General features: G+C 46.1%; 1 protein-coding gene across 1 annotated transcript in view; it reads left to right on the top strand.

Moving 5' to 3' along the window:
* CAPZA2 (capping actin protein of muscle Z-line subunit alpha 2) overlaps nt 1-26,667 on the top strand; it is a 294,210-nt gene that overhangs the window by 159,409 nt on the left and 108,134 nt on the right. Inside the window, exons 7-8 of the mRNA XM_085653146.1 lie at nt 23,846-23,924; nt 24,136-24,207. Of these exons, the coding sequence (XP_085509272.1) occupies nt 23,846-23,924; nt 24,136-24,207 (151 nt within the window). The remainder of the gene's footprint in view (nt 1-23,845; nt 23,925-24,135; nt 24,208-26,667) is intronic.

Genomic DNA, 26,667 nt, shown 5'->3' with positions numbered 1-26,667 from the left:
CCTCTGCTGAAGCAGCTATGTGCTTAACAAATGTTGATTGATTAACAAAGCCAAAATGCTGTCAGAGTGCATACCTGCCATCTCGCACACTTCCACCACGGTCATCTAGTGAGGAGGTGATAACGCACTGTGGCAGGGAAAACGAGTTGGAAACCACTGCCATGGTGGGTTGCCATCTCGTCTTTGAAGGCTTTGTACAGCTGACGTCCTTTAGTGGGTTTGAAAACATAGCAGGACTTCGGCAAGAGCCTCAAAGCTCCTTTTTTAATAGACGTGGGGGGGGACAGAAAGCCTCTTGGGTAGTTCTCGGCACGAGGCGCCACCCCTCCTCAGACGATGAAATATTTTTGGTTTGCTAGGTCCAAAAGGGTGTAAGGTCGATACCAGTAGGCTGAAGAGTATGGTAGGTGGGCTTTTATTCCAACTCCTTGTAGGGTGGAATCTGCGTAAGTGGCAAATTATTGTAATACAAGCAGGAGGCATTCTGTCTGGACCAGAGAGCGAGAAAAAGCAGTACAATTACTGCTCTGTCAAATGGCCTATGGTTTATTTTATCCGTTTTTGAGTCAGACTTGTGCAATGAGAAACTGACTTGAGTATTGTATATACACAAAATATTTAAGCTAAATCCTGTTTCTAAGCAGGAAAACATTTCATGTGATAATCTGCACACCATATAGCCCCGCTGTAGTCCTTTGTTTTGCAGCGTGAATCTTTCTGGATTCACTATGCTGTGCATTATTCCGCGATCTTGTGGTTGGGTCCGGATTCGTAGTCTTTTCTTTTTTTTTTTTTTTTTTTTTTTTTTTTTTGTAGCCCAGGTGGGCGTCGACGTCCACCATTTGGTGCACCTCCCGTGACGTCGTCGTGCTTCCTGCGGAAGTCCCACCTTTGGGGCGCCATCTTCAGATTCTTTTTTCCGCCGTTGGGTCTGGATCGTCATCGGGAAGCTCCAGAAATTCACTCGGAGGAAGAAGGAAGAAAAGCGAGTTTCATCGATAGAATCAAGAGAAGACATCAGGAATAGAACAGATTTCATCAGGAGCGCGAAGAAAGAGGACCAGCGAGCTTTTTTCTTCGACAGCCTTGGAGAATGCACGCTCAGAGACCCTGAGCGAAATGGACAAGACGCCATTCAAGTTCTGCCCAAACTGCCACCACAAGTTCGCGCAGAAAGACCAGCATCCGGTCTGCAACCTCTGCCTACCGGTGGATCACCAGAGTATCGACTGCAACGCCTGCTCAGCCTTCGCGCCGAAGACACTCAGGGTGAGAGAGAGGCAGAGAAGAGCCAACGCCAACATGGATGGCAAAGGGAAACCCCCGACACTCTACGAGCTGGGCCTCGACACGGACGACGAGGACAACGTCGCCGAGACAGCCGAAAACTTCACGGTCGTAGAGACCGACAAGAAAAAAGAAGACGAGGTAGGAGAATCGTCGAGCGCAAATCAAAAAACACCTCAAACACGAGGGTGACTCGAAAAAAACTGAGTCAAGGTCCACGAAGGGAGCCCCGGCGCCGAAAACTTCGACGTCCAAAGGGGGAACTTCGGACAAAAGGCCCAGCGGATCCTTACAAAAGGACTCCCTGGTGCAGAAAGACGCCGAAAGGCAAGGGTCGTCGAAATCATCCCATGAAACGGGCCGATCGACGCAGAAAGAACGTTCGACGTCGACGCAAGTTTCATCGAAAAGACCCGCGGTCGACGCCGAAAGCATCTCCGAAATGGAGAAAAAGAAGAGGCGGCTCGAGGCCGAAATGGAGAACATCCTTCAAAGGAAGAAGGAGTTCGACGCCAGGATGAAGGAATTCAAGATTCCAACGGTTTCATCGGCGGACGTCGTCGAGGTCGAAGACGAGTTCGACGCCGAAGGGCTGACAAGGGATCTCGAAGAAGAAGAGGAGCCCTATTATGAGGGAGAAGCCGAGGAAGAAGACCAACAGTCGTTCTACGAATCGGCGGCATCTACCAGCAACGACGTCGAATGGCACGATCTCGACACCGAAAACCCGGAGGAGCCCGTGGACACGTACCCCTCGAGGCCTTCGCCACCCGACGACATCGGGGTGTACAATATGGTGGTGAAGAGCGCAGCAATGGCCTTCGGCGTCAAACTCGACGAAGAGAGGCCGAAACACTGCTCCCCATCCAGACTAGGAGTCAGTTCCTCCCCATGCTACAAAGCGTGATGAACCAGGGGAGAGAAGCCTTCAAGGAGCCTGCCACCTGCCGGTCGATCACGCCCAGGACAGAGAAGAAATATAAGCACTCCTCCCTGGACCCACCTTACATCAAGGGTAGCGTCACCGCAGACTCCATCATAGCCTCCACGGCCAGGAGAAGGGCCAACGTTCCAGCAACTTCGGGCCCACCTCCGGATAAAGAGAGCAGGAGGATCGACCTCACAGGCAGAAAGGTCGAGAGGAACGCCGCAATGCACTGGCGCATGGCGAATTCGAATGCACTCCTCAATAGACACCAATACCAACACTGGGATGAGATGGGGGAGCTAGTAAAGCACCTCCCCGAAGAATACCGCCAGAGAGCCTCTCACCTGGTAGATGAAGGCAAGAACATCGCCAACTCCTGTATAAAGACGGCGTTGGATGGGGCAGAGACTTCAGCAAGACTCATGGCCATAGGGGTCACAGAGAGGAGGCATGCATGGCTAAGAATCTCGGGATTCAAACCGGAAGTGCAGAACAACATCCTGGGCACCCCCTTCAACGGAGAGACACTGTTCGGAGCAACGGTGGACGAAAAGCTCACCCAGCTCAAGAAGGAAAACGAGACAGCGAGGTCCATGGGGGCCCTACAGCTGAGGGGAATGAGACGAGGAAATCCCTCGAGGAGACCCTACGGTAGGGGTGGAAGCCAACAGGGGACGTCGCACCAGGCGTTCCAACAAGGTCAGCAGGGCGAAGGTCACGGACAAAGTCAGCAGAAGCAAAGCTGGCAATATCAACCTCGGGGCCAGTCCTTTCGCGGGAGAGGGAACGGACGTGGCCAAAGGAGGAGAGGGGGCGATCAGCCCTCCTCGAAGTGACTCAGCACGCAAGAAGACGCCTACCCTCGTCAGGTCCCCAAGGGTGAGGCGCAGAAAAGTGTCATCAGGGGGAAGAGAAGATTCAAGAGCCTACGAGCATACGACACCAGTAGGCGGAAGGCTGAGGTTCTACCTTCAGGAGTGGCGGCGTATAACCACAGACAAGTGGATACGGAACATCGTGCAGTACGGATACTGCGTAGACTTGGAGAAAAGACCTCCAAACAGGAAGCCGAAGGGAAGACAGAGATCGGCCCAAGAACTGGCAATACTCAGAGAAGAAACGCGGAAACTCCTACAAAAGGGAGCCATAGAGACAGTGCCGTTCAGGGAACGCAACAAAGGGGTCTACTCAAACTACTTCGTGGTTCCGAAGGTAGACGGGGACCTCAGACCCATACTGGACCTCCGTTACCTAAACAAGTTCGTCAGAACGCAAAGGTTCAAAATGACTTCACTGCAGGAGGTACTGCCACAGATAAGAGAAGGGGACTTCATGGTCACCGTGGACCTCAAGGATGCCTACCTTCACATCCCAATAAACAGAAGGCACAAGGACCTTCTAAGATTCAACATCGAACAGGAACACTACCAGTTCACAACCCTGGCCTTCGGATTAAAATCAGCGCCAAGGGTCTTTACAAAATGCCTGTCGGCGGTAGCGGCACACCTACGAAAGCAGGGAATACACGTATACCCCTACTTGGACGACTGGCTGGTCAAGGCAAACTCACGCGAGAAGTGCGAGAGGCACGCAAAACGCGTAACAGACACCCTCACAAATCTGGGATTTTCCATCCACTGGGGAAAATCATCGCTGGAACCGGAACAGGTAAAGATTTTCCTGGGGGCAAAGATCAACTCCCTCAACAGTACAGTAGTGCCCAGCGACAGGAGGACAGATGCTCTACTGAAGGAGACGCAGCTCTACCAGAAGGGGCGAGCTCTGACAGTGAGGGCGGTGAGCAAGATGATGGGGATGATGGCGTCCTGTATCCAGCTGGTGCCGAATGTACGCCTGCACATGAGACCATTCCAGGAATGGCTGCAACAGCAATGGTCACAAGCAAAATGAAGTTGGGAGGATCTAGTGGTTGTTACGCACGCAGTGCAGGAGGAGATAACTTGGTGGAACAGAGACAACATAACAACGGGGAGAAGCCTGACACCACCAAGCCCAACAGTGACCATTACCACGGACGCATCGCAGAAGGGATGGGGAGCGCACATGGACAACCTCAGAGTGAGGGGTCTATGGGCTCCAGCAGACGCGGTCCGCCACATCAACTACCTCGAGTTGAAAACGATACTGCTAGCCCTGAAGGCATTCCAGAGACACCTGTTCGGCCAGAGGGTGTTGGTACAGACAGACAACACCACGGCGATGTTCTACATCAACAAACAAGGGGGGACACAGTCGTTTCCACTCTCATCCCTAGCTCAGGAGATTTGGAGATGGGCCATACCTCTCAAGATAGATCTACTGGCAATTCACCTACCAGGGAAGGACAATGTGGAGGCAGACTGGCTGAGCAGGCAGACCTCAGCATCGCACGAGTGGGAGCTCAATGGCCAGGAAACGGAGAAAATCTTCCGGAGATGGGGGACTCCCACAATAGACCTATTTGCAACACGCCACAATGCAAAATGCCAAAGCTTCGCGTCCAGGCAACCAGATCAGCAATCCAAGGGAAATGCCCTATGGATAAGCTGGTGGAGGACATTTGCCTACGCCTTTCCACCGATACCCCTGTTGCACAGAGTGCTCGACAAGTGCAGAACCAGCAACATGACTCTGATCCTGGTGGCTCCACAGTGGGCGAGGCAGACATGGTTCTCACAGATTCAAGAAATGGCGCAAGGCAATCCGTACAGGTTCGAGAGGAGAAAAGACCTGCTCTCAATGCAAAACGGGGAGGTCCTGCACCCAGAGCCAGAGACCCTCAACCTAGCAGCATGGCTCCTGAAGACCTAGAGTTCGCACACCTAAGGTTACCTCAGAGCACTATGCGAGTGCTACGGGAGGCAAGGAAACCTACTACAAGAAAGTGCTACAGCGCAAAGTGGAAGAGATTCACGGTGTGGTGCAGGAAAAAGGGCCTGCAAAACAGAATGACAAGAGACTCAACTGTGCTGAGGTACCTCACACACCTTCTAAGGAGTAACCTCTGCTCGAGCTCCCTAAGGGTACACCTAGCAGCGATCGTTGCCTACACCAGAGGTGAGAAGGGTGGAAGTTTCTTCACCTCGCAGGTGGTGAAGAGATTCATGGAGGGAGCCAAAAGAATGGCACCCCCGAAAAGGTTGCCGCCGCCGGCATGGAATTTAAACGTGGTTCTGACGGAGCTCATGAAGGCGCCGTTTGAACCCATTCACAAGGCCACTCTACAAATGTTGACGATGAAAACTGCCTTTCTAGTGGCCATAACCTCACTACGCAGGGTGAGCGAGCTTCAAGCACTAACGCTACAGGAGCCCTACATTCAAATTCACAAAGACAGGGTAGTCCTGAGGACGGACCCACACTTCATGCCCAAGGTAGTGTCGGCGTTCCACATGAATCAGAGTATCCAGATACCGAGTTTCTTCCAAAACCCGACTACAAACGCAGAAAAGGCCCTGCACACCCTCGATGCCAGAAGAGCGGTGATGCACTACATTGAAAGAACCAAGGAACTCAGGAAGTCGAAGCAGCTGTTTGTGTCCTTTGCTACTAGCTTCATGGGTAGACCAGTGACCAAGGGCACCATCGCTAGGTGGATTGCCCTCACTATTCAATTCTGTCACAAACAGGCTGGACAGGAGCTAACGGAGGGGCCCCAAGCTCACTCCACAAGGAAGAAGGGGGCCACAGTTGCCTTCCTGGCAAACACGCCCATCCAAGACATTTGTCTCGCAGCAACTTGGGCATCTGTGCACACGTTCACAAAGCACTACTGCGTGGACATTCAAATGAATAAGGAAGCACAGGTCGGACAGAAGGTGCTACAACACATTTTCAACGACCAGCGATCATCTTCCACCCAGCCACCACAAAAATAGGAAAACCGCTACAAAGTCTATGCACAGCATAGTGAATCCAGAAAGATTCACGCTGCAAAACGAAAAGTTTCTTACCTGTCGGTGTAGTTTTGCAGCTTGAAGATCTTTCTGGATTCACTAGCGAACCCACCCACCTCCGCCAGGAAGATGAGGCTGGAGGAAGAGGGGGTGAAATGGATAGGATCAAAGAAGTGGAAACGTACAGAAATATGGACGAAAGGATTAATCAATCGCCTAGGGTTAAAAAAAAAAAAAAAAAAACAGGGAAAAAAGAACCCGAAGATGGCGCCCCAAAGGTGGGACTTCCGCAGGAAGCACGACGACGTCACGGGAGGTGCACCAAATGGTGGACGTCGACGCCCACCTGGGCTACAAAAAAAAAAAAAAAAAAGAAAAGACTACGAATCCGGACCCAACCACAAGATCGCGGAATAATGCACAGCATAGTGAATCCAGAAAGATCTTCAAGCTGCAAAACTACACCGACAGGTAAGAAACTTTTCGTTTTCACATCACAATAAATCAGGAGTATGCATACTATCACTTGGGAACAACTTCATTTTTTTTAAATTAATTCTGTCCCCCAAATGCCAAGCACCACTTACAAAGTATGTTCACATGTTTATTTGCTGTCTTTTACTTTTAAAGATCAAGGCAATACATGGCTTCAACTAGCAATAGTTGATATGCTTATTTGCTTTAGTTTAATAAATGTTTGTAATATACTTCATTTTCATACATAGATCGTTGTGTGGACAAATGAGAAAGTGACTTATTTTTAGGGGGTTTGAAAACTACCCTAGGAATCGCTCACGCTTGTGCGTGTGCTTTTCCTTTTGGGCCACGCTATTGGCCTTTGCATGCGTCTTTTTAACAAAGACTGCACGCAATTGGCCAAAGGCGGGCGCATTGCTCCGCCCATGGCCTATCGGTATCTATTACGCGCACCGCTGCCATGTGGTTTCAATTATCGTGCCCAGACATGGGCGCGATAATTGAAACCACATGGCTCGCTGTGGTGCGCGCGCACCACTCGTTGGAGGAAACAGAATGCTCACACGGACAATAATAACTTGACGGGGCTCTCGGAAAGCCCTTGAATGCTTTGCCTGAGTACGTGACGCAGATGTCTCCACAGCCGGTGGTGGTTTCATTGTGTCGGAGTTGGATGGTGAGTGTTGTCTTTACAGCACAGACTGAATAGATGTGTTTCTGCTCCAGTCCAACTCGCTGTCCCGAGACACTGACTTGTTTTTGTTGTATTAGGTCTGGAGGGCACACTTTCAGTCACTTTACTCCATGGAAGAGGGTACTCTTGAGCATGCCGAAACCGTCACCTCTCACATATCTAGTCAGCCCGGAAACTCCGGCAATTTCTCTAAAAGAGGTTACGGCCGCAATTGCCCGAGTAATACCTGTTAAGGCCCCGGGGCTCGATAAGATCCCTGGAGACCTCTACCGTAATGAACCTAGTGTTTGGGCCCCCTATCTCTGGAGCATATTTAACGCTATATTATAATGGACATCCCCCATAACCTGGTTAGGGGCTGAAATTATCCCTATTTTCAAGAAGGGCTCACCCCTCCTTCCTGCAAATTATCGGCCCATTAGCCTCCTCGATGTTGCACAAAAAATCTTCGCTCGAGTGCTTCTGGACCGTTTGCAGAATTGGATGGAGGAGTTTTCCATTCTTACCCCATATCAGGCTGGTTTTCTTACAAAAACGTCCACAATTGATCAAGTTTTCAGGTTGCAACTACTGCACTGGAAAACAGTAATCTTGGAGGGTGGCAGTCTCCACATGATTTTCGTGGACCTGAAATCGGCCTTTGATCTAGTCCCCAGAGAAAACCTATGGGCTATCCTATATGATTTAGGGGCGCCTCCGTACTTATGTGAGATTCTGAAAAGATTGCATGCGAGCAACTATGCCCAAATTAGATTTGGAAAGAATGGAGAACTCACTGATCGCATACCCATAGAGAGAGGTGTGAGACAGGGGTGTGTCCTAGCCCCTACCCTTTTTTGTCTCTCTATAAATGGCCTAGTGGGAGTTTTGGCAGCCGGAGGGGATTTAGATGCTCCAAAACTAGCAGGCCGCAAGGTATCTGCCTTGATGTTCGCAGACGACACCCTCCTGCTGTCAAAATCACCGATGGGTATTCAAAGGGTACTGGATATTTTTTTCCTATTCTGCAAGAACAGGGGCCTGGAAATAAATACCCAGAAAACAAAATATATGGTGTTCAATGCAGGCCACTCAAAGCGTCTCAATCCACAACTAGCCGGTGAATCGTTAGAGAAAGTCTCTGTCTGTGACTATTTGGGCCTAACCCTCAACGAGAATATGGAGTGGGGTGATCAAATCAGGAAGGTTTGTCTCAAGTTAACGCAAATGTCAGGGGGGCCTCGCGAAACTGCAGACAAAGTGTGTACGAAAGATGCTGGGGCCGGTGCTGGAAATCTATAAGGCGTAAGTTAGAAGGGATGCCTTGTACGGAGCCGAATTATGGGGCCATAGGCCAACCGAACAACTTGCAAGGATTGAAAACTCTTTCCTTAGACAGCTGGTGGGTCTTCCTAATAGCACCCCTTTAACTCCGCTCCGAATGGACCTGGGTGTGAGCCCAGTGGCACAGGAGGTAGCGCTCAGACCCCTACTTTACTGGAGCCGCCTATGGAGTACCCCAGAGTTATCCACGTATAAGGTGGAATTGAGGGAGGTGGCCAATGTCAGGGAGACTAGCAAAATTTCCTGGCTCACCTACATTAAGAACTCCTTTGTAGCCATTGGAATGGGAGATTTATGGAATAGCCCGGAAGAAAGCTCTCTGGTTACACCAAGAAAAGTCCTGATAAAAAACTTTAAGGATCACCATCTCAATTTACTCCAGAGGGGCCTCAGGACAGGCACACTTACTACATCCTTTCTAGATGTCAAATTCCTATACCCCCTAGAACCTAGCCTCGATGACATACAGCCCTTCCTAGCCAAAACAACTCTACATGCAGTTCAGGCATGGCGTACTCCCCGTATATGCTGTCACCTATAAGTGGGGGGGGTAGTCAGACGAAAGCTTGTCCGTCTTGCAAAAACTGTACGGAGACCGACTTGTATGTGTTGTTTTTTTGCCCTATCTACAAGGCTATAAGGGCTCGTTGGCTAAGACAGCTTTGCAGGAACCTTGGAACTCCCCATTGCCTACAGGCCCATAGAATCCTGGAATACGACACTGGCATGCCAATTGTTTATTCTGGCTCCCGTTATTTGTTCTCAATGTGGTGTACTCGTTGCGCAGTTCTAAAGAAAGTAAGTCTAAACTGCCCATACTCTGCACTTTTTCTAAAGACCCCGGACACCTCATTTTATTTAGTCTGACCTCTTAATACATTCGACTTTGTATTTTATGATTGAGATACTTAATGCCTACCAAGCTACCATATATATATATATATATATATATATATATATATATATATATATATATATATATATATATATATATATATATATATATATATATATATATATATATATATATATATATATATAATTTTTATTTTTTATTTTTTTTTAGATGTTTTTATATTTGAGTACACAAACATTTTTATATTGATTAATAAATTTGTAAATGTTATATATGTGCTTTTAAGGTCTTGTAAGGCTGAAATAAAGCTACTTTTGACTTGTATTAGAATGGTTGCTAATTCTGGAGTGTTTGGGCCTGTGATAAATTCTTAAAACTTGGGCACGCGCGAGAATAGGGACGGTTCCCTGCCGCTGTTTTGACACTGGGCGTTTTCTAAATTAACCCCCACCCCCCCACAGTCTCCTTGTCTCATTTTGCAACCTCCCATGGCGGCATCCCGTTACGTGTGTTGTTGCTCGGTATGCTTTAGTTACAGCCTCCAAGCACTATTTTCTCAAATAGCATTATCCTAACGCTTTTACTAATTAAGCACACGTTTGCAATGCAATAGGTCTCGCATTTGCGAGAGTTTAAGCTATTAGTATTGTAAATGACAACGACTTTTATTTATCTGTTTTGAAAACAACACATAAATAAAAGGCACTGTCATTTACAATGTCAACAGCGCAAACTCTCATGCGAGACGTATTGGATTGCAAATGCTTGTTATAGTTTATTGCTATTCTTCATTTTTATATTGGGCTGTAACCCAACGCAAACACTTTTTTTCTCCCTGCACCAACATATTGTAAGAAAGTTGGTCTTTAATTGAGAAGGACTTTGGAACTTCTCAGGTAATAAATCCCCAACCTTCTTTCTACTGTTAACCAAGCACACCTTTATAGCATTTGATTCTGTCAGAATGAGGCAGAGCAGTGAAAGGGCTAATTGAGAGATTGTGATGGCTAGTACCCCAGTCCGGACACACAAACTCCCAATAAATCAAGTCTAGTCAGTGCTTTTACTTATAAAAGGAAAGGGTGCTTATTTACACACACTGTCAGTCACTCACACAAACACACACACACCTCGGTATTACACATTAATTTACACGTATACATGTCTGTTGAAAAATAATGTATCTGGACACCCTCCCAACAGTTCACACCCCTAGCGCAGCCCTGAACCTTATAACTACAATACAGTGCACCAATACTACATACAGTTTCATGGGGTGTAGTTATCAAAAAGGTCTACTGTCTTTGTCAAGGTATCACCACATTAGTAAAAGCAGAACTATGTCTCAATAAACCAATGTAACACTGTTAAAATCACTAAAGATGGTACCATCATATAGTGACAGTCATTAGAGCATGTAATGATTCACCACAAACTTTGATTATCGGTAAAGCATTTCAGAACATTTGTATGACCTTCATTGAAACAAGTAACAATTCACGGTTAAGTTTGTCATTGACAATAGTGCATTTCAAAATATTTTTAAAGCACTTCCAAAGTCATTAGGTTTTTTCAGTGTTTCAATCTGCTAATATGCAGCCTTGGGACTCACTAATGGGTATCCACACAAGAGACTCTGAATTCAGATTAAGCTTCCACCAAGGCACTAATGTGACCCCCCCTCTCCCCCCCCCCCCCCCCCCCCCTTTAAAAAAAAAAAAGAAACTTTCTGGAGAATCACTGCATATTCCTGGCAGCCCCAGAGCACAGTCTGACATGTGAGTGGTCTCTGAGCCACCACAAAAAAGCACTTTTTTACCCAAAAGGGTTATGTGGTGCTCCCTCACCTCAGAGAATCCGTTCTCACAGCAGCCCTTTAAGGCGACCCCGACAGGGAAAACGTCACCTTTTCCTTTGGTGGCTTTTTTAGTTTAATTTTATTAAAGGTCCCCCAGTCCCAGTTGGGCCACCCACATCATTTATTTTTGTTGAGAGCCCCAAAGACTATGTGGGTTAAGTCACTCCTCGCTCAGCTGTGTGTAGCCAGCGCAGTAGCAGCTTCACTTCTTTAATGTCCATGCCTGAGAGCATGTTCCTGCCTCAGCACTCTTCCTCGCTTCACCCAGACAATGTATGTAGAGTAGGAAGGGGCATGGCAGTGTGCCCCTGGCCTGTTTTCCCCAGGGGCAGTGCCCCCTCGAGCACAGTGTCACTTTATTTTCCTGATTCAGCATGTGTATGGTTTCATTTGCTATGGGGAGGTGAGGACCCCCTGGGGGCACACCTAATCACAATGAGGCTGAAGGGGTGCATGCTTGTACCTGCCCCCCACTCCCAGGTCATTCTTTTGCTTTAAGTCCTCTGGAAGATAGGGACCCAAGAGACATTTCATATAAACTGGAAGGACACCCTCCCCGACCCCTGGGGGACCAAGCTTCTTTCTTGCTGTTCTCAGGCCACAGTGGGCCAATTTGGAGGTTTTTGTTTTGCTTTTGGTGGTCAGCTCTACCCTAGAAGTCTGTTCATTCCATCTGCTGACCTCTAAATCGTTGCAGTCATAGAGGGCCTTGATTTTTACTGCACAGTATCAGTTCCTTGTCTGGGTGCCTGGCGCTGCTACAAGGCCCAGGGTCTTCCTCAGCAGCACCCCCAAGGCAAAGTGCCTTCACTGCCTGCACGCTCCAGGTCCCATGGTCTCCTTTGGTTGCTTGCAGAGCACATGGCTCTGGTCTCTCTCCAGAAGGTCAAACATCTGTAGTACCAGCCTACAGAAGATCCTGAGGACCTCCACCAAAGCCCTCTCCCAGTAAATCTATCCCTCCACTGTCCTCCAGAGGGTGTAGGGGGTCAGCGCCACTATCTGGAGAACAAATCCCAGTCAATGGTTGTTAACTGAAGTCTAAAAGTTCTGGAGCCATCTCTACAGGAGTCGGGGTATTCTCTCTTCCAGCTGGGTATTCCTCTGATTTTGCCAAGTTGACTGTTGAAAGACCTTGTCTGAGAGCCTAAACCCAGCCTCTAACTGCCACAGTTGCCTGTTTCCTTTACATAAATGGGTAACCCCTCCGGGGACCGGCTCCAGAGTTTTAGCTGCTCTCCTTTGTTTATGGGGTTGAGCCTTCCCAGGCCAATTACAGGGTGAAATGTATTTAGCACATGCAGATTCTTTCCCTACCCTCTCCTCTCCACGAAGCAAGCCTTTTATTGGCTAATGGTCGTATAGTTTATGGAGGCCTTTGACCATCCATCTGGCCAACAGAGTAATTACTGTAGCCCAGCAGGGTAACTCAAAGGCCTAAAACTCATTAGACGCTAAGAGACAAATGATAAATCTTTTAAGTGCCACAAGAATTGCAGTATGTGAAAATCAATAACTGGTCTGCATTTGGCATCCCAATTTACTTTAAGTCTCTAGGTCAACTATGCTGAAATAGTAGTTTGGTACAGATTTCATCCTTCGGATATATTTCAGTGAAGCACTTTAGATGTACATACACTCACTATTAATACCCACTCCTACTATAACGCCTGCACAGCTCAGCACCAACCCCTGAAGGGCCCCTTCCGCGACAGGCTACCTGAAGTCTCATATGATCAGCCCGCCCACATTTGCACACACATGCACACAAGTGTTCAAGTGCAAGTACCTCAGAGTCACTTACCTTATTTGTGCATCAGTGGACCTTATCTTAAATGGTGTACACTGGTAATTAGCACCCCAAACCATTATAACGGAGCTTATAGTGGTGGAGACTCCCTAATGATAGGAGTCCATAAGCAAGGTAGCTCAAAAAGTGAAGAATCTGAGAAATTAAATGGGGTAGAACCCATTTCTCATGCACGTTTATTGTTGTGGTATTTCATGTTTGGGTAGTGCAACGTACATAAAGTTCTTAGCCTTTCAGTGCTTTGTCCAGACATTGGCTTGCTACTCCCCAACTGCTTTGATGTGGGTGGGTGCATGGGTTGTTTTGAACATATGACTGCAGATGTTCATAATGGGTGGGGGAGGGTTTTGCGACCGCTCAATATACCCAGTTTAAATGAGTATGTATTGGATTGTTGCTGGATCATAGTTCACAGTGGACGTTCAGGTCCTCCACTTAACCTAAATCAGAGTGGCAGTGAAGTAGCAATAATGGTAATGTATGCTTCCAAACAGGTCTTTCTATTGCAGTGTTAGTGTATCTTCTGTTTCTTATTTGGGTTCTGTTCTACTAGACTCATACCATCCTAGGTTTTATTTTCCCTCCCTCTTTGTAGTTGCAACAGATCCGTCTCTGTCCTGATTTGTTACCAGTGTTCTTAAGTGCAACATTAGTATTTTGTTGAGTGACGTTTCTGTGGCCAGTGTTGCTCAATTGTGAGTGTCCCCTGTACCATGTCTCCATGTCCCCTTATTTTCCTGCCCTACCAAAGTAGTCTTGAGGCTCCTTTTTCCTTGAGGCGCCTGTAACAGCTCTTTGCCCTAAGCTCTCTGGGATGAATAGATGTATGCATGTCTGTGTAGACAAAGTGACTGGTAGCTAGAAAAGCCTACAATCAGACTGCTCCATATCTATCCAGGCATAGCTTAGCAGAGCGTGGTATAGCTCTTCTCTGGTCTTGGACAACAAGAGCTTCTTTTGTCAAAGTTGAGGGGTAGCTCTGTTGTTTTGAGGCAAGTTGACTGGCAAGTGAGGGGTTCTCCTGTATGCGATTGGTGAGATAACTGTGCACATATATGTTATAAATACATCCATACGTTGTCTTCTTGATATTTTTATATTTTGTACTGAAGATTTTTATATTTTCTACTTCTGGCCTTTTTATTTCTGTTCCCACCGATTCAGATGAATGCATACATTATATATCAGTATGTCTTCTGTATAACTACAATACAGTTAATAGATCTGGCATAGTTTCAGTTTGTTTAGAAAACAACCCTCTTGATAGTTGATTGAAGGACCTTTTTAGGTCGAGCCCATCAGATGGCGCAAACAAAAAAAAAACTATAATGGGCTTACCAAGAACTTATAGGGGCTTACATTTAGCACATTGCTTTGTTGCAGGTCTCATTTCCTTTCTTCTTTTTCTATGGCTTTCCTTGTTCAGCTTGTTTCTCTCCCATGTGGACCACCTCCACTTTACCATTTCTTTTGACTAGCTGACATATGTCCTGCCACTACTTCGTTTTATGGAACAACTTTTTGCTTTTTGATTAAGCACTCCTTTCGAGTGCATGTGTGTAGGAAAGTGCCCCTTTTTGCATGGGTACCTCCTACTTTTTGCCTGATATCTGATGAACTTTGACGGAGCTTTGAGCTGGGTCTCTGCCAATCAGGTTCCCAGTGAATGTGTTCTTTCCCAAAACTGTATCATTGTTTTCACAGTTGCCACACCTCTGGCCCTCATGTAAGCCTCTTGTACAAGGTACCCCTGGTGTCAAGGGCCTTGTGACCAGAGTTAGCCTCTAAGGGCTGCAGCATGTATTGTGCCATCCTCAGAGACCCCTCACCAAACGCATGCACACTTCCATTGCAGTCTACGTGTTTTGGTGCAGACAAAACTTAGGAGTCAACAAGGCAAACATTCCTTTGTGCTATGCCCACAAACCACTGCCTGTGGGATAGGTAAGTCACCCCTCTAGCAGGCCTCAAAGCCCTAAGGCATGGTGCACTATACCCCAGGTGAGGGCATAGCTGCATGAGCAATATGCCCCTACAGTGTCTGTGCCCATTCACAGACATCGTAAGTGCAGTGGAGCCCTATTGAGTACATGGGCTAGCAGTTTGCCATTACGAACTCCACAGCTCCATGATGGCTTTACTGAATGCTACGGAGTTTGGTATCAAGCTCCCCACCATAATAAGTCCACGCCGATTCCAGTGTTAGATTTTTCACAAATTGCACTCAGAGGGCATCTTAGAGATGCCCCCTGAAAAACGTCCAACTCTCTAGTGTACAGCTGATTGGTCTGCACCTGCCTGCTACATGCAGACATGTTTCTGACACCTTGAGGTGGGAGCCCTTATGCTGTCGGGGGTCAGGAATAAAGCCTGCTTGGGGTGGAGGTGCTTCTCACTTACCCCCAAGCAGGAACAGCATTCAGGGCTGCGAGCCTCAAAGGCTTCCAGCTCTTTGTTATGCGGACCAGGGCCTCTCCAGCTAGTGAAGGTGCCCGCCCCCTGACCAAGCCCCACTTTAGGCGGCAAGGTTGGCAGGAAAATCAGTAGTGAGGAGAGGTGCGTTTCCTCTCCCCCACCTTTGCCAGGACCACCCTTAAAGTGCCCTGGACCGAGGTGACTACCGGCTGCCAGTGCCTGTAATGCCCCTAAATTCAGTTTTTAGGGACACCCATGAACATTGATCCTCAGATTCCTGCATCTTACAAAGAAGGTCGAAGCACAAGACGCAGTTCAGCAAAGCTTGACGATGACGACTGACTTGACCCCAGCCCTACCGGCCTGTCTACAGCTGAAAGAGCCTTTAGCCTCTTTGTGCGACTGAGATTCCCCACTGAAAAGCATTGGGCACCTGACGCTGATTTGCACCCTGCAACCGGCCGCTCCGGTGCCACTGGTGGTGCAAGGTGGTCCTGCCTTGTGGCCCCTTGCTTGCTTGGAACCCCACCCCTCTCCCGGTGGCCTATGCCCTGAAACCATGGGCACCTACTTGCAGTCTGCTCCTTTTTTATGGTGCCCCAGTATCATTTGGCTAACATTGGGCCCAGTGACCTCTGCACCCGGCCGCCCCAGTGCCGCTGGTGGTGCATTACCTATCTTAAACTGATCCTCGTCCAGTGTTGGTCTAAACTCCCGAAGAGTAAGTTGTTTACTTACCTGTTAATGCATATATCCGTTATCCTCCCTAAGGATTGAATTGCAGTTATCCTATTGCATTTTAACTGTATCTTTTGCAACTGCTTAGTTGCTACTGTTTTTGATGGACAACACAAAAGTGTTTGTCATACTGTAAAGTATTCCTATTGCCTTTGATAGACAATTCTTGCTTCATTTTTTAAAGTATTACTATTTCTTGAAACTGTTACTTACCTGCAACTGAGTTGCACTTGGTTCTAAAATGAAATGACAAAGTAATAACTTTTTTTATACAAAACAATTGGTCTTGGATTCAGTCTTCGAGTGTGTGTAATCATTTCTTGCCTGACTGGGCATGACAAATGCTTAACACAGCCCTCTGATAAACCTAGCTGCTCGACCACACTACCACAAATGGAGCTTTTGGTGTTATCTACTTAAGCCTCTGGGGATCCAATGGACTCTGCACACTATCCCTTACTTTGATATTATATATACTTGGCCAGCTTCCTACAATGGGTTTTCTAGCACTTCCTCTTATGCTATCCCCCTTTGTGCTTGCTCTCTCCCTCATGGCTGCTTGCTCTGGCACGCACGCCATGCGCTGTGTGTTAACATCTTGTACTTCTCGCCTGTGAGAAAGTGGCTCTGTATATACTGTTCCCAAATAGGTTCAGGGTGTACAGAGTCCACAGTCCCCAGAGGTTTGGCAGAGGCTAAAGTTAGATATAACCTTACTCTCTAAAGTGGTAGCTTGTCGAGCAGTAAGGCAGTATCCGAGGACAGTGTAAAGCACTTGTTGCACACACTCAGCCAGCAAATGGTCTCACACACTCAATAACTGAACTCTAGGCCAATGGTTTATATATAAAAAGTATATGCTTGTTTTATTTTAGAACCAACAATAGGTATTAAAATATAATTTCTCAGAATGAGATGCTTTATATAAATACTTTTGCAATATGCAATTGACTTTTGTAGAAAGTTACAAGTGGTTGCAGTAGGCAACACCATTCTAAACACAATAATGCATTGAGTTCAACGGCAGTTTCAAGTTATTTGCCACAGATTACTTTTAGGATTACTTTTGGAATTCCAGGACTGGATCCTAGATTCAGTCCTGGGATAGTACTTGGAATCAAGTGATAAAAGTAGACTTAATTACTGTGATGATTTTTAGACAATATTTTGCTATTTTAAAAGTTGACACAGCAAATATTTCATAAAAAACAGTCAATGATTCCCTATGGCAGAAAATTCAAGTTGCATGTATAGTATGTTCTCGTTACTTTTGTAATCCAGTACTGGGTGCCTAGACTCAGTACTGAGACCTTTATTCAAAACAGGTAAGTAATTACGTTTTCAGATGTTATACGATTTTTAAAGAATATTTAAAGATTGCAGAAATTGACACTTGGAAGAAATTTCACAGAAAAATAGTCAATGATTTCCTATGGGAGAAAATTGGGTTACTGGTAAGTACAGTTGTAAGTATTTTTCAGAGTCCTTGCTGGGCACCAAGATCCAGCACTGGGAGCTCACCTAAGAGCAGGTGAGTATTTTCGTTTTCGTTACTCGGCTGATTTTTGGTGAATATTTTAAGTTTTGAAAAGTCCACACTTAGAAGAAATTTCAGGAAAAGCCAGTCAATGTTACCCTATGGAGAAAATTGAGTTATCGGTTTAAAGGTAAGTGCTCGACTGGCAGAGTTAAGGTTCTGGGCATAGACTCGGGGGGGGGGGGGGGGGGGTCTCCCAGGGTCAGGTAGGTACAGTTGGTTCACCCCCAGCGGCACAAGGGCGGCCGGGTGCAGAGAGAGTTAGGCCCAATGTTATCCTATAAGAGATAGGGGGGCCTTCGTTGGTGGCTGCTGACTAGCAGGCCACGCGGCTGTGGGAGCTGGGCTCCTGGTCATTTACTCAGGGCAAGTGGGGAAGTAGATAGGTGTAGAGGTTGCACTGCCACGGCCACTCGGGTGGCTGGGTGAAGGGTGCTTTTGAGCCTTCGTGCACTCAATTGATTTCAATGGGAAATCTCCGGTTTAGAAAGACTGCAAGCTCGGGGACGAGGATTCTTCAGGTGCCACCTCCACTTCGAGAGGTAAGTTGGGTAGTTGGAGGATAGGTAGGTACCCCGGGATTGGGCACAGGGGGCCGCGGGGTGCAGGGGTGCCTTTTGGTGTTGGGAAATCTTACCCTCTGTTGATTGCGGTTGGGGGGTGGGGGGGGGCACCTTGTTCTGAGGCTGCAGGCTTCTTCAGGAGTGTCGAGGGAAGTCATTGGGTGCCGGACTCTGGGTCACAGTCGCCGTGGGGTCATCCTCGTGGTCTTTGTTCACTCCGGCACAGGCCAGGCTTGGCTGGTGCAGTGTGTGCTGGGTTCACGGTTCCGGGCTGCTGCCAGGGATTAGAAATAGATTTTGAGTAGAGCCTCTACTCATGGGAGTCCCAGGGGTTTAGAGTCCAAAGGTAGCCAGGTCCTCCAGGGTTTGTGAGGTTGCTGGCCACAAGAGATGCCGGGTTGGAGCAGGAGCAGGTTCGAGGGTCGACAGGCTGGTAGGGCCGGGGCCAAAGCAGTTGGTGTCTTCCTCTTCTTAGCAGCTGCAGGGCAGGTCTTCTTTCTTCTAGCTCTTCTTCAGATTTTGGAATCTGGGGAAGGAAGGTTCAGGGTGGCCCTAAATACTAGATTTAGGGGCGTTACAAGTAGGTGAAGGGCAGGGACCAATGGGTCCCTGTCCTGGGGTGGTAGGGCTTCCCATCTTCAAGATGGCGAGAGCCCAGAGATGTGCTTTACCTCGCCTCCCCCACCTGAGGGGTGGGGTTGGCAGGCTGGCACATCCCCTGTCCTTATTTGGGGTTTCCGGCCAAGCTTCCCGCCAGAGTGGGGGGTTGCAGTGGCCTGGGTAAGCTCACAGAGGCGGCTTGCCTTTGATTCTTCCCCCTGCCCATCCTGGGGGAGGAGATGTAGCACCTCGCCCAGGATGTGCCTTGTTGCAGGCCCAGGAGAGCAGGGGCTCTCCCACCCAGGGGTCCAGCAACATGTCTGCTGTGTGGCAGCCTAGGCAGCCTCAGAACAGACGTGGATTGTAGGTTAGATTTTAGGGGGCATCTCTAAGATGCCCTCTGGGGTGCTTGGTGCATTAAATCCCACACTGGCATCAGTGTGGGTTTGATGTGCTGAGAAGTTTGATACCAAACTTCAGTCTTCAGTGTTGCCATTATGGTGCTGTGGAGTTGGTGTTTGACAAGCTCTCAGCACCATGTACTCTTAAATAGCAGCACTGCACTTACAGTGCCCAGGAATGTACCTGGGTACTGTAGGGGCGCAGGGCACCTGCTCCTGTGCCCACACCATTGGCATAGGGCACCCAGCTAGAGAGGTGGCTGATGTATGCCATGGTGATGGGCATTGCACACAGGGATGTGTGCCATGTTGACTCTGTTTTGTCGTGCACCCCCCCACTGAGCAGTAGCCCCCAATCTGCAAAAAGCCCACTAGACACCAGGGATATTTACTTTTGCCCACATAATTTATTAGGGTGGCCAGCACCCACCCCGCAAAATGTACAGCCTTTCTGCCCCCCCTGAGGGGCGGTTGGGGGCAATAGCCCCTAATCTCCCCACCCCCGGGAGTCGGGAGGCCTGGGGAAACGCTGGGTGGTGGGAAATTTGTGTGAGCCCGGTGATGCCACAACTTTTTTTTTCAACTAAAATTGAGTTTTGCAGGGAATTCTGGGTAAGGAAATGTTGGGAAAGTCACGCAAGCCATACCTCCCTGGAAGCCCCCGGGTGTCTAGTATTCGGAAATGTGTGGGTTTGGTAGGTTTCACTGTGAAATTGAGGTGTGACCACATTGCGTTTTGTGCCGTTTCCTGTCGCGGGCACTAAGCCAACCCACACAAGTGAGGTATCATTTTTCTCGTAAGACTTTGGGGAACGCGGGGTGGGTGGAAATTTGTGGATCCATGCAGATTCCAGAACTTTCCACCACAGAAATGTGGCGAAAATGTGTTTTTTTTGGACAACTTTTTAGGTTTGCAAGGGATTCTGGGTGACAGACCCTGGTGGGAGGCAGTCAAGTCACCCCATCTTGGATTCCCCTGGGTGTCTAGTTTTAAAAAATGTATAGGTTTGCTAGGATTCCCTAGGTGCCGGCAGAGCTAGTGTTAAAAAACTACAGCTAGACACTTCGCAAAAAAAGGGTACATTTTCATTGTGAAAATGTGGTGTGTTCACGTTGGGTTTTGAGCCATTTCCTGTCGTGGGCACTATGCCTATCCACACAAGTGAGGTACCATTTTTATCGGGAGACTTCGGGTAATTCAGATTTGTAAAGCAACTGTTATTACCTCTTGATTTTTGATGCATTTCTGCCTTCCAAATGAAAGACTTTGTGTAAGAAAAAAGTCATTTTGAAAAATGACCGATAATTCTCATGCTAGTTTTCCCAATTTCGAAAATGTGCAAATATGTACGGTTTTCAAACTCTATAATTTGTTCCCATTTTAGAAATACATGAGTGTCTTTCATACCGATTTTTCCATGTATACATTTTCCCACAATAATTGCTATATACCTGGAACATAATAAAAAACTATTGCAAATTGCTGCTCAGTTTTTGACTCTGGGTTCGTCGGGTTCTTGGTGAACCTACAACTCCTATATATCCCCACAATTTTTCCGATATTTAACTGTTAGTTTCTATAAAGAAACCTTGATGGATCTACACAAATGACCCCTTGCTGAATTCAGAATTTTGTCTACTTTTCTGAAAAATATAGCTTTCCAGGATCCATTATTGCTTTCACACTCATTTCTACCGTTAACTGGAAGGAGGTTGAAAGCACAAAAAATAGCATAAATAGGCTATGTCCCAGAACAATGCCAAAACTGTGTAAAATGATACCATTTGCAGAGAAAAACCCAGATGCTTTCATTTGCAGCCAGTTTTCCCCATTTTTCACAAAAAAAAACTTTGCTGTATTTTGGCTAATTTCTGGGACCCCTCCAGGGGAATCCACCAACCCTGGGTACCTTTGGAATCCCCATGATGTAGGAAGAAAGACACAAATTTGGTGTGGATACCTTATGTGGTCAAAGTTACAGGGGCCTAAGCGCGCACTACCCCAAGTAGCCCAAAAAAGGCTTAGCACGGGGGGAGGGGGGGGAGAAGGCCTAGCAGCGAAGGGGTTAATTGACCAATCTGTCACGCCCGCCATCTAAGATCAGTAAATAAAAAAAATTAAAGACAATGGCGCGTTTCATTCCGTAGGTTGTCTACAGGATGAGACAAATACATGTTTTATTTTTTGCTGTTACTAAACAGCATTGGGAAAAGTATTGCTCTTTACAGATGCATTTCAGCATCGCAAAAAAGCACTTGTAAAACCAGTAGAACCCAAAGGCAACGCCTATTGTCTTTGCCAATATTTGTACTCCAGAGATGGCAGTAGGACGTCAACTTCTGGCTCCTGAAGCCTATCTCCTTCAGAGCTGATTATGACTTCTGTTCCGAGCCAACCTGATTTTCTGTGTCCATCAGTGACTCTACAGTAAATTCAAGAGTTTTGTGGAGCCACATGCTGTGTCTGTTTGACTCATTACCAGCCCCAACTGGCTGGCCTTTGGGCCATAAGGAACTCCAGTCCTCTATCTGGGACTCTGCCAGCAGGTCCACCCTCTGTACCAGTTGGACCCTCTGGATCTGCTACAGGCTGCATTATGGCTTCAATGCCAACTTTGATCCTGGTGCTGCAACCCACACTGGATCATGGAGTATCATCGCTGATAGACGAAGTGCAGCCCATTTCGCCCCCCGACTCAGTCTGTAACAATTTGACTTCGATTTAGTCCGCACCATGATCCAACTGGGCTGCAGCCTTTTGGTGTCTTATCTGACATTTTGATACACTGCCTTTCATCATGAAAAGGCCCACACACTATATGGCTTATTTGGAACAGAATCTGATAACATCCCCTATGAGCCTGGTGATGAAATTGCTCAACCATAGAGCAATGGTAACTAATTAGAAGACCTCCAGGATGCCAGTGGTCTGCACCCCTCACCAGACACTCGACTAGTTATTCTACCAGGTCCTGCCATAGAGGATGGCAGAGAATGGCTCCTCCTTTGCAATGGTTCTGTTCAGGGCGGCCCAGGTCCTTGACCTAGAGTTGCTCATAATGGAGGTGAAAACCAATGTCCTCACTGAGGTGCTCAATCCAATACAGAGCCATTACTCCCATTTATTGAGACTCTTACAGACACCTTCTGGAGGCCTGCATGAAACCCCATTCTGGACCGCCTGTGAACATATTACAAGTTTACAAAGCCATCGCCCAACCCACGAGATCCAGCTTTTTATTTACTCAACACCCAAAACCAGAGATCCTTGACGTGCACGCCTCAGTAAGTATGATCAAATCAAATGTATTCCATACCACTCCACCAGACCGGGAATCAAAGCACCTTTTTGTTTTCACCAGCGTGGCCCTGCATTTGGTGAATACAACCTGCCCCCTGTGACGTTATACCCATGCCCTTTGGGACTCTGTTGTTCAGATCTTACCTGATGTCCTGGAAGATTTACGTCTCGCTCTCATACAGGCCATTTAAGACAGCCGTGATGTCTAAATTTACCATTCAATGTGGCTGTTGGACTACATGCCTGGATGAGGTCTTTGGGCGTCTCCAGTGGTGTCTGGTCCACCTTGACTGATGTGCCTTTTGATGGGCTTGCCTGTTTGTAGAAATAGCTGACTCTGCCCTTGAGTGCTTTAAAGATAGTAGAGCGATGGTGCACTTGTTGGGTCTGTCTGCTACACCACGTCATTCGCATCAAACGTTTCGTTGCCTCCATGGCTACGGTAGAGGCTTACAATACAGCCAGTAGATGCAGTCAGTCCGGCAAACCTCTGTCTTTTCGTGGCTGTAGTTGTGACATCTCTTTGCTGTTAGGCTTGCTAATCTAGTTAGTGTTTATGGATATTCATTAGGATCTCATGAATCCCATCGTAGTAAATAGTTCAGTCATGGCCATCTGCAAATTCATTAACGACTGATATGTCTGTCATGTAAAAACAAAGGAGACTGAAATTCTCACATGATTTCTTGTTAAAATATTTTTGTTTCTTTGAAGAGTAAGTTTCAACAGTCTGAGGAGATATTCAGTATACAGTAATTTATTGTTTTCCATATTTGAGAGCTAATGTTACAGGCATGTATTTTGCTTTACACTTGATAAATGCAGAAGAGGTGTGGTGCAAATTAGCAAACAAACTTATGATTTGTAGTGCGAATACCTGCTCTGCGGTGACAGACTATGGCCTACTCTCCCCCACGTAAAGCATTCTTTTGACCATGCTTTCTGATAGAAGTGAGTATATCCTATTACAGAGGACAGGTCTTTAGATAAAATAGTGTAAAGAGTATTGTCTTGGATCATTTAGAACCACACCAATAAAAATGACGCTTTTAGGACATTTATCACATTTAAAAATCAAGCATGTGAGTGTATACTGATTTTACATCTTATTAAAAGTGCTTTGTTTCTTAAATATCTTTACCCTTGTGTTGTATCTTTAAGGAATGGTCGTTGGAGGTCAGAATGGAAGTTTACGATTACCCCATCTAGTACTCAGCTGGTTGGCATCTTGAAAATTCAGGTACATTATTACTTTCATTCCATTGTAAGACCTTCAACTATGCTCTTTCATAATTTTAACTTCATTTCACTTTACACTCTATATTGCAAAGGAGAAAATCACCTCAGAAAGACAATGCTTCTTATGTTTTTGTCCCTTTTAATGGAGCTGTGACATTTGAGTGGAAATCTATTTCTGTAGAAAAACTATATTGTCTGTTTTTGTCTGTCAGGTTCACTATTATGAAGATGGCAACGTGCAGCTAGTGAGTCATAAGGATATACAAGAATCACTAACAGTGTCTGTAAGTATTCTGTTTTAGATGTATGCATGTATTGGGTGAAAACTGGAATTGTCACTGTTTCTGATTTTGTGATAACTCTCCCTGCATATTTCAGGCCTGCAAACAAAAAGGTCATCAGCCTAAATAAATCACTACAGGTTCCCAAGATAAGGTTTTTCAAACCTCCTCAACAATAATTACATAAGGAAGCTTGATTGCCTTTGAGGTGGAGCCGATAACTCAACCAGGTTTCCTGAACCAAGGACCTCTCCTCTCATATTCACTCGAGTCTGGACTTTAAAGTGAGCAAAAGCCATTGATGCTTAAATTTGAGCCCTTCCAACTGGACAAAGGCACATTCTCTTTCTCAAATAAGTGACAGTTGCTACACAAATACAAGCAACTTTTTTAAGTGCTATATTTTGCCCCTCTTATTAGTGCAGGGTCCTTTCTTTGACATCTGGGGTGTCCACACATTATCCCAAGTAACTTTCCGCCGATTTACATTCTGACAAATATGCATCATTTTTCATCACTTGTTGAGGGTATTAAAAATTGTCAGTGTTTTCGATTTCCTCAGGAGTGGTCTTAAAAATATTGCCAAACCGGTCATTTGTTTTAATTGAAAATGGGGAAAAAGTAGTATGTAGTTTTATTTCTAAAATAGACCTCAACCAAAAATGTTGCTATGCTAAGATCACCCTCCTTCCTGTTTTCTGAATTGTTTAACGACCGGAACAATACATACCATTTACCTTTATTTTGCACTTTTGTAAAGGGTTGTCAGTTTTTTTGATGTTTTAGGGTATATACCCATGTGCATTTACACGGAAGATTATTGGGGGGAGGTGAGATCCATTTGTGTGCCCAGAAAGTGGCACATTGCTGAAAGGGAGATAAGATTCTGCATTCAACAAAGGTTCATTTGGGTGAATTCATCATGCCTTTCAAAGCTAGTTAATAAATGAATTCACAAACATTTGACAGTAAATGAGGGTAAAAAAGATAAATTGATGACTAGGTTTAAATTTGTAACCTTATGCCATGAAAATATTAAATTAATATACTGTTATATTTCCCAGGTTCCTCCAGTCATAGAAAAATAAAGATTTATTTAAACAAACTCATGTGAAACTTGGAGCCAGCAGTTGATCCGCTGTTTACAAAGAGTTTATATTGTGTATCAACTATATCACTTATCAATAAAATTATAGAAATTCAGACGCAAACAAAAATATGCATCTTTTATTTGCATCTAAGAATATAGGTGTATAGATGGGTGCAATTCATGACCATAATTCTAGCTGTTTAAAAAATAACTCAGTTTGTACTCTCGAATTTAGACTTACAGAAATGTTAATAGCAAATAAACTAACATTGTGTGTTCCTAACGCGTAGAAAGATTGCTGATCACATATAGGCAGGATTGTGGTTTTTGCCCCTCTCTTGTCCCATGTGTTAAGTCCATTTATGTGGGTCGTTTCGCAAGAGAGATTGTAGGACATGTGTTATTGGCCTCAAGTGCCAGTGTTATCTGACAGATGAATGTTTATTAAATATTGGATGGTTTTTACCATAAATTTACTTCTGTGCGGCAGATTTTGCGCTTCCTAGGGAGAGGAAGCCATAGCCTCTGGTGACTTTGCAGACTGGCCACCAAGTTCTAACTGAACCTGTAAGTCTCTTAAAAATCACTTTTTTTGGATCTAGGCAATCCGTGATGTTCACCAACACCCCAAATTATTGTTTTCCATTCTACAATCTCGAAGATCATGGTGGGCAATCTGTAAGTTTGCCATCCAACAAACTGGTAGCCCTAAATAAATAAAAGTCATTACCTTAGTCTTGTTTCACTCCTATCGCCACCTCAAACACCTTGCGTATCATAATATCAATTAAATTGGAAAAGCACACATTGATGTTATGCCTTCTGTTAGCAGCATTACAGTACATTAACTCCTATCTGAGGGACCCAGGCAAGACATCATGGTTTTGGGACATAAAAGAATGGACTTCAGCTGACTGCACATGTATGCATGTTTGTGGCAATCCGCATGGATACATAGATTCCTAATTTTTTTAATATCCCCAAGTGCCAGACTGGATTTAGAAGATTTGAAACAGAATATTAGTAGCATGTGTTGACTGCAGATACACATGCTATGCATACTCCTGCCATCTCTTGTTGGGCCCGGACTTTGCAAGTTATTTTTCTCTCAAGGAAGTTTTATGATCGGTATCGTGCGTCTATTCTTCTCACCCCTCTAGGCATTGCGCATGCTGAACGCATTGTTCCTTAGAAAGTTTTTTCTGCCTTCGGAATCGGATGGATTTGCTTTGAAGCTCTGCAGATTTCGACGTCGCACGGCCTACGGAAAAACAAGGAAGATAGACTACTACGCCGGGAAAGACTTCCCAGCATCCAAACAGTTGACTGTCGAAAATCACGGTCTCCGGCTGATGGAGACAAAGAAAGAACTA

This window comes from Triturus cristatus, chromosome 4_1 (genome assembly GCF_964204655.1).
Source record: "Triturus cristatus chromosome 4_1, aTriCri1.1, whole genome shotgun sequence".
In the NCBI taxonomy this organism is placed as follows: Eukaryota; Metazoa; Chordata; class Amphibia; order Caudata; family Salamandridae; genus Triturus; species Triturus cristatus.
This window is presented reverse-complemented; position numbering and strand designations above follow the sequence as displayed.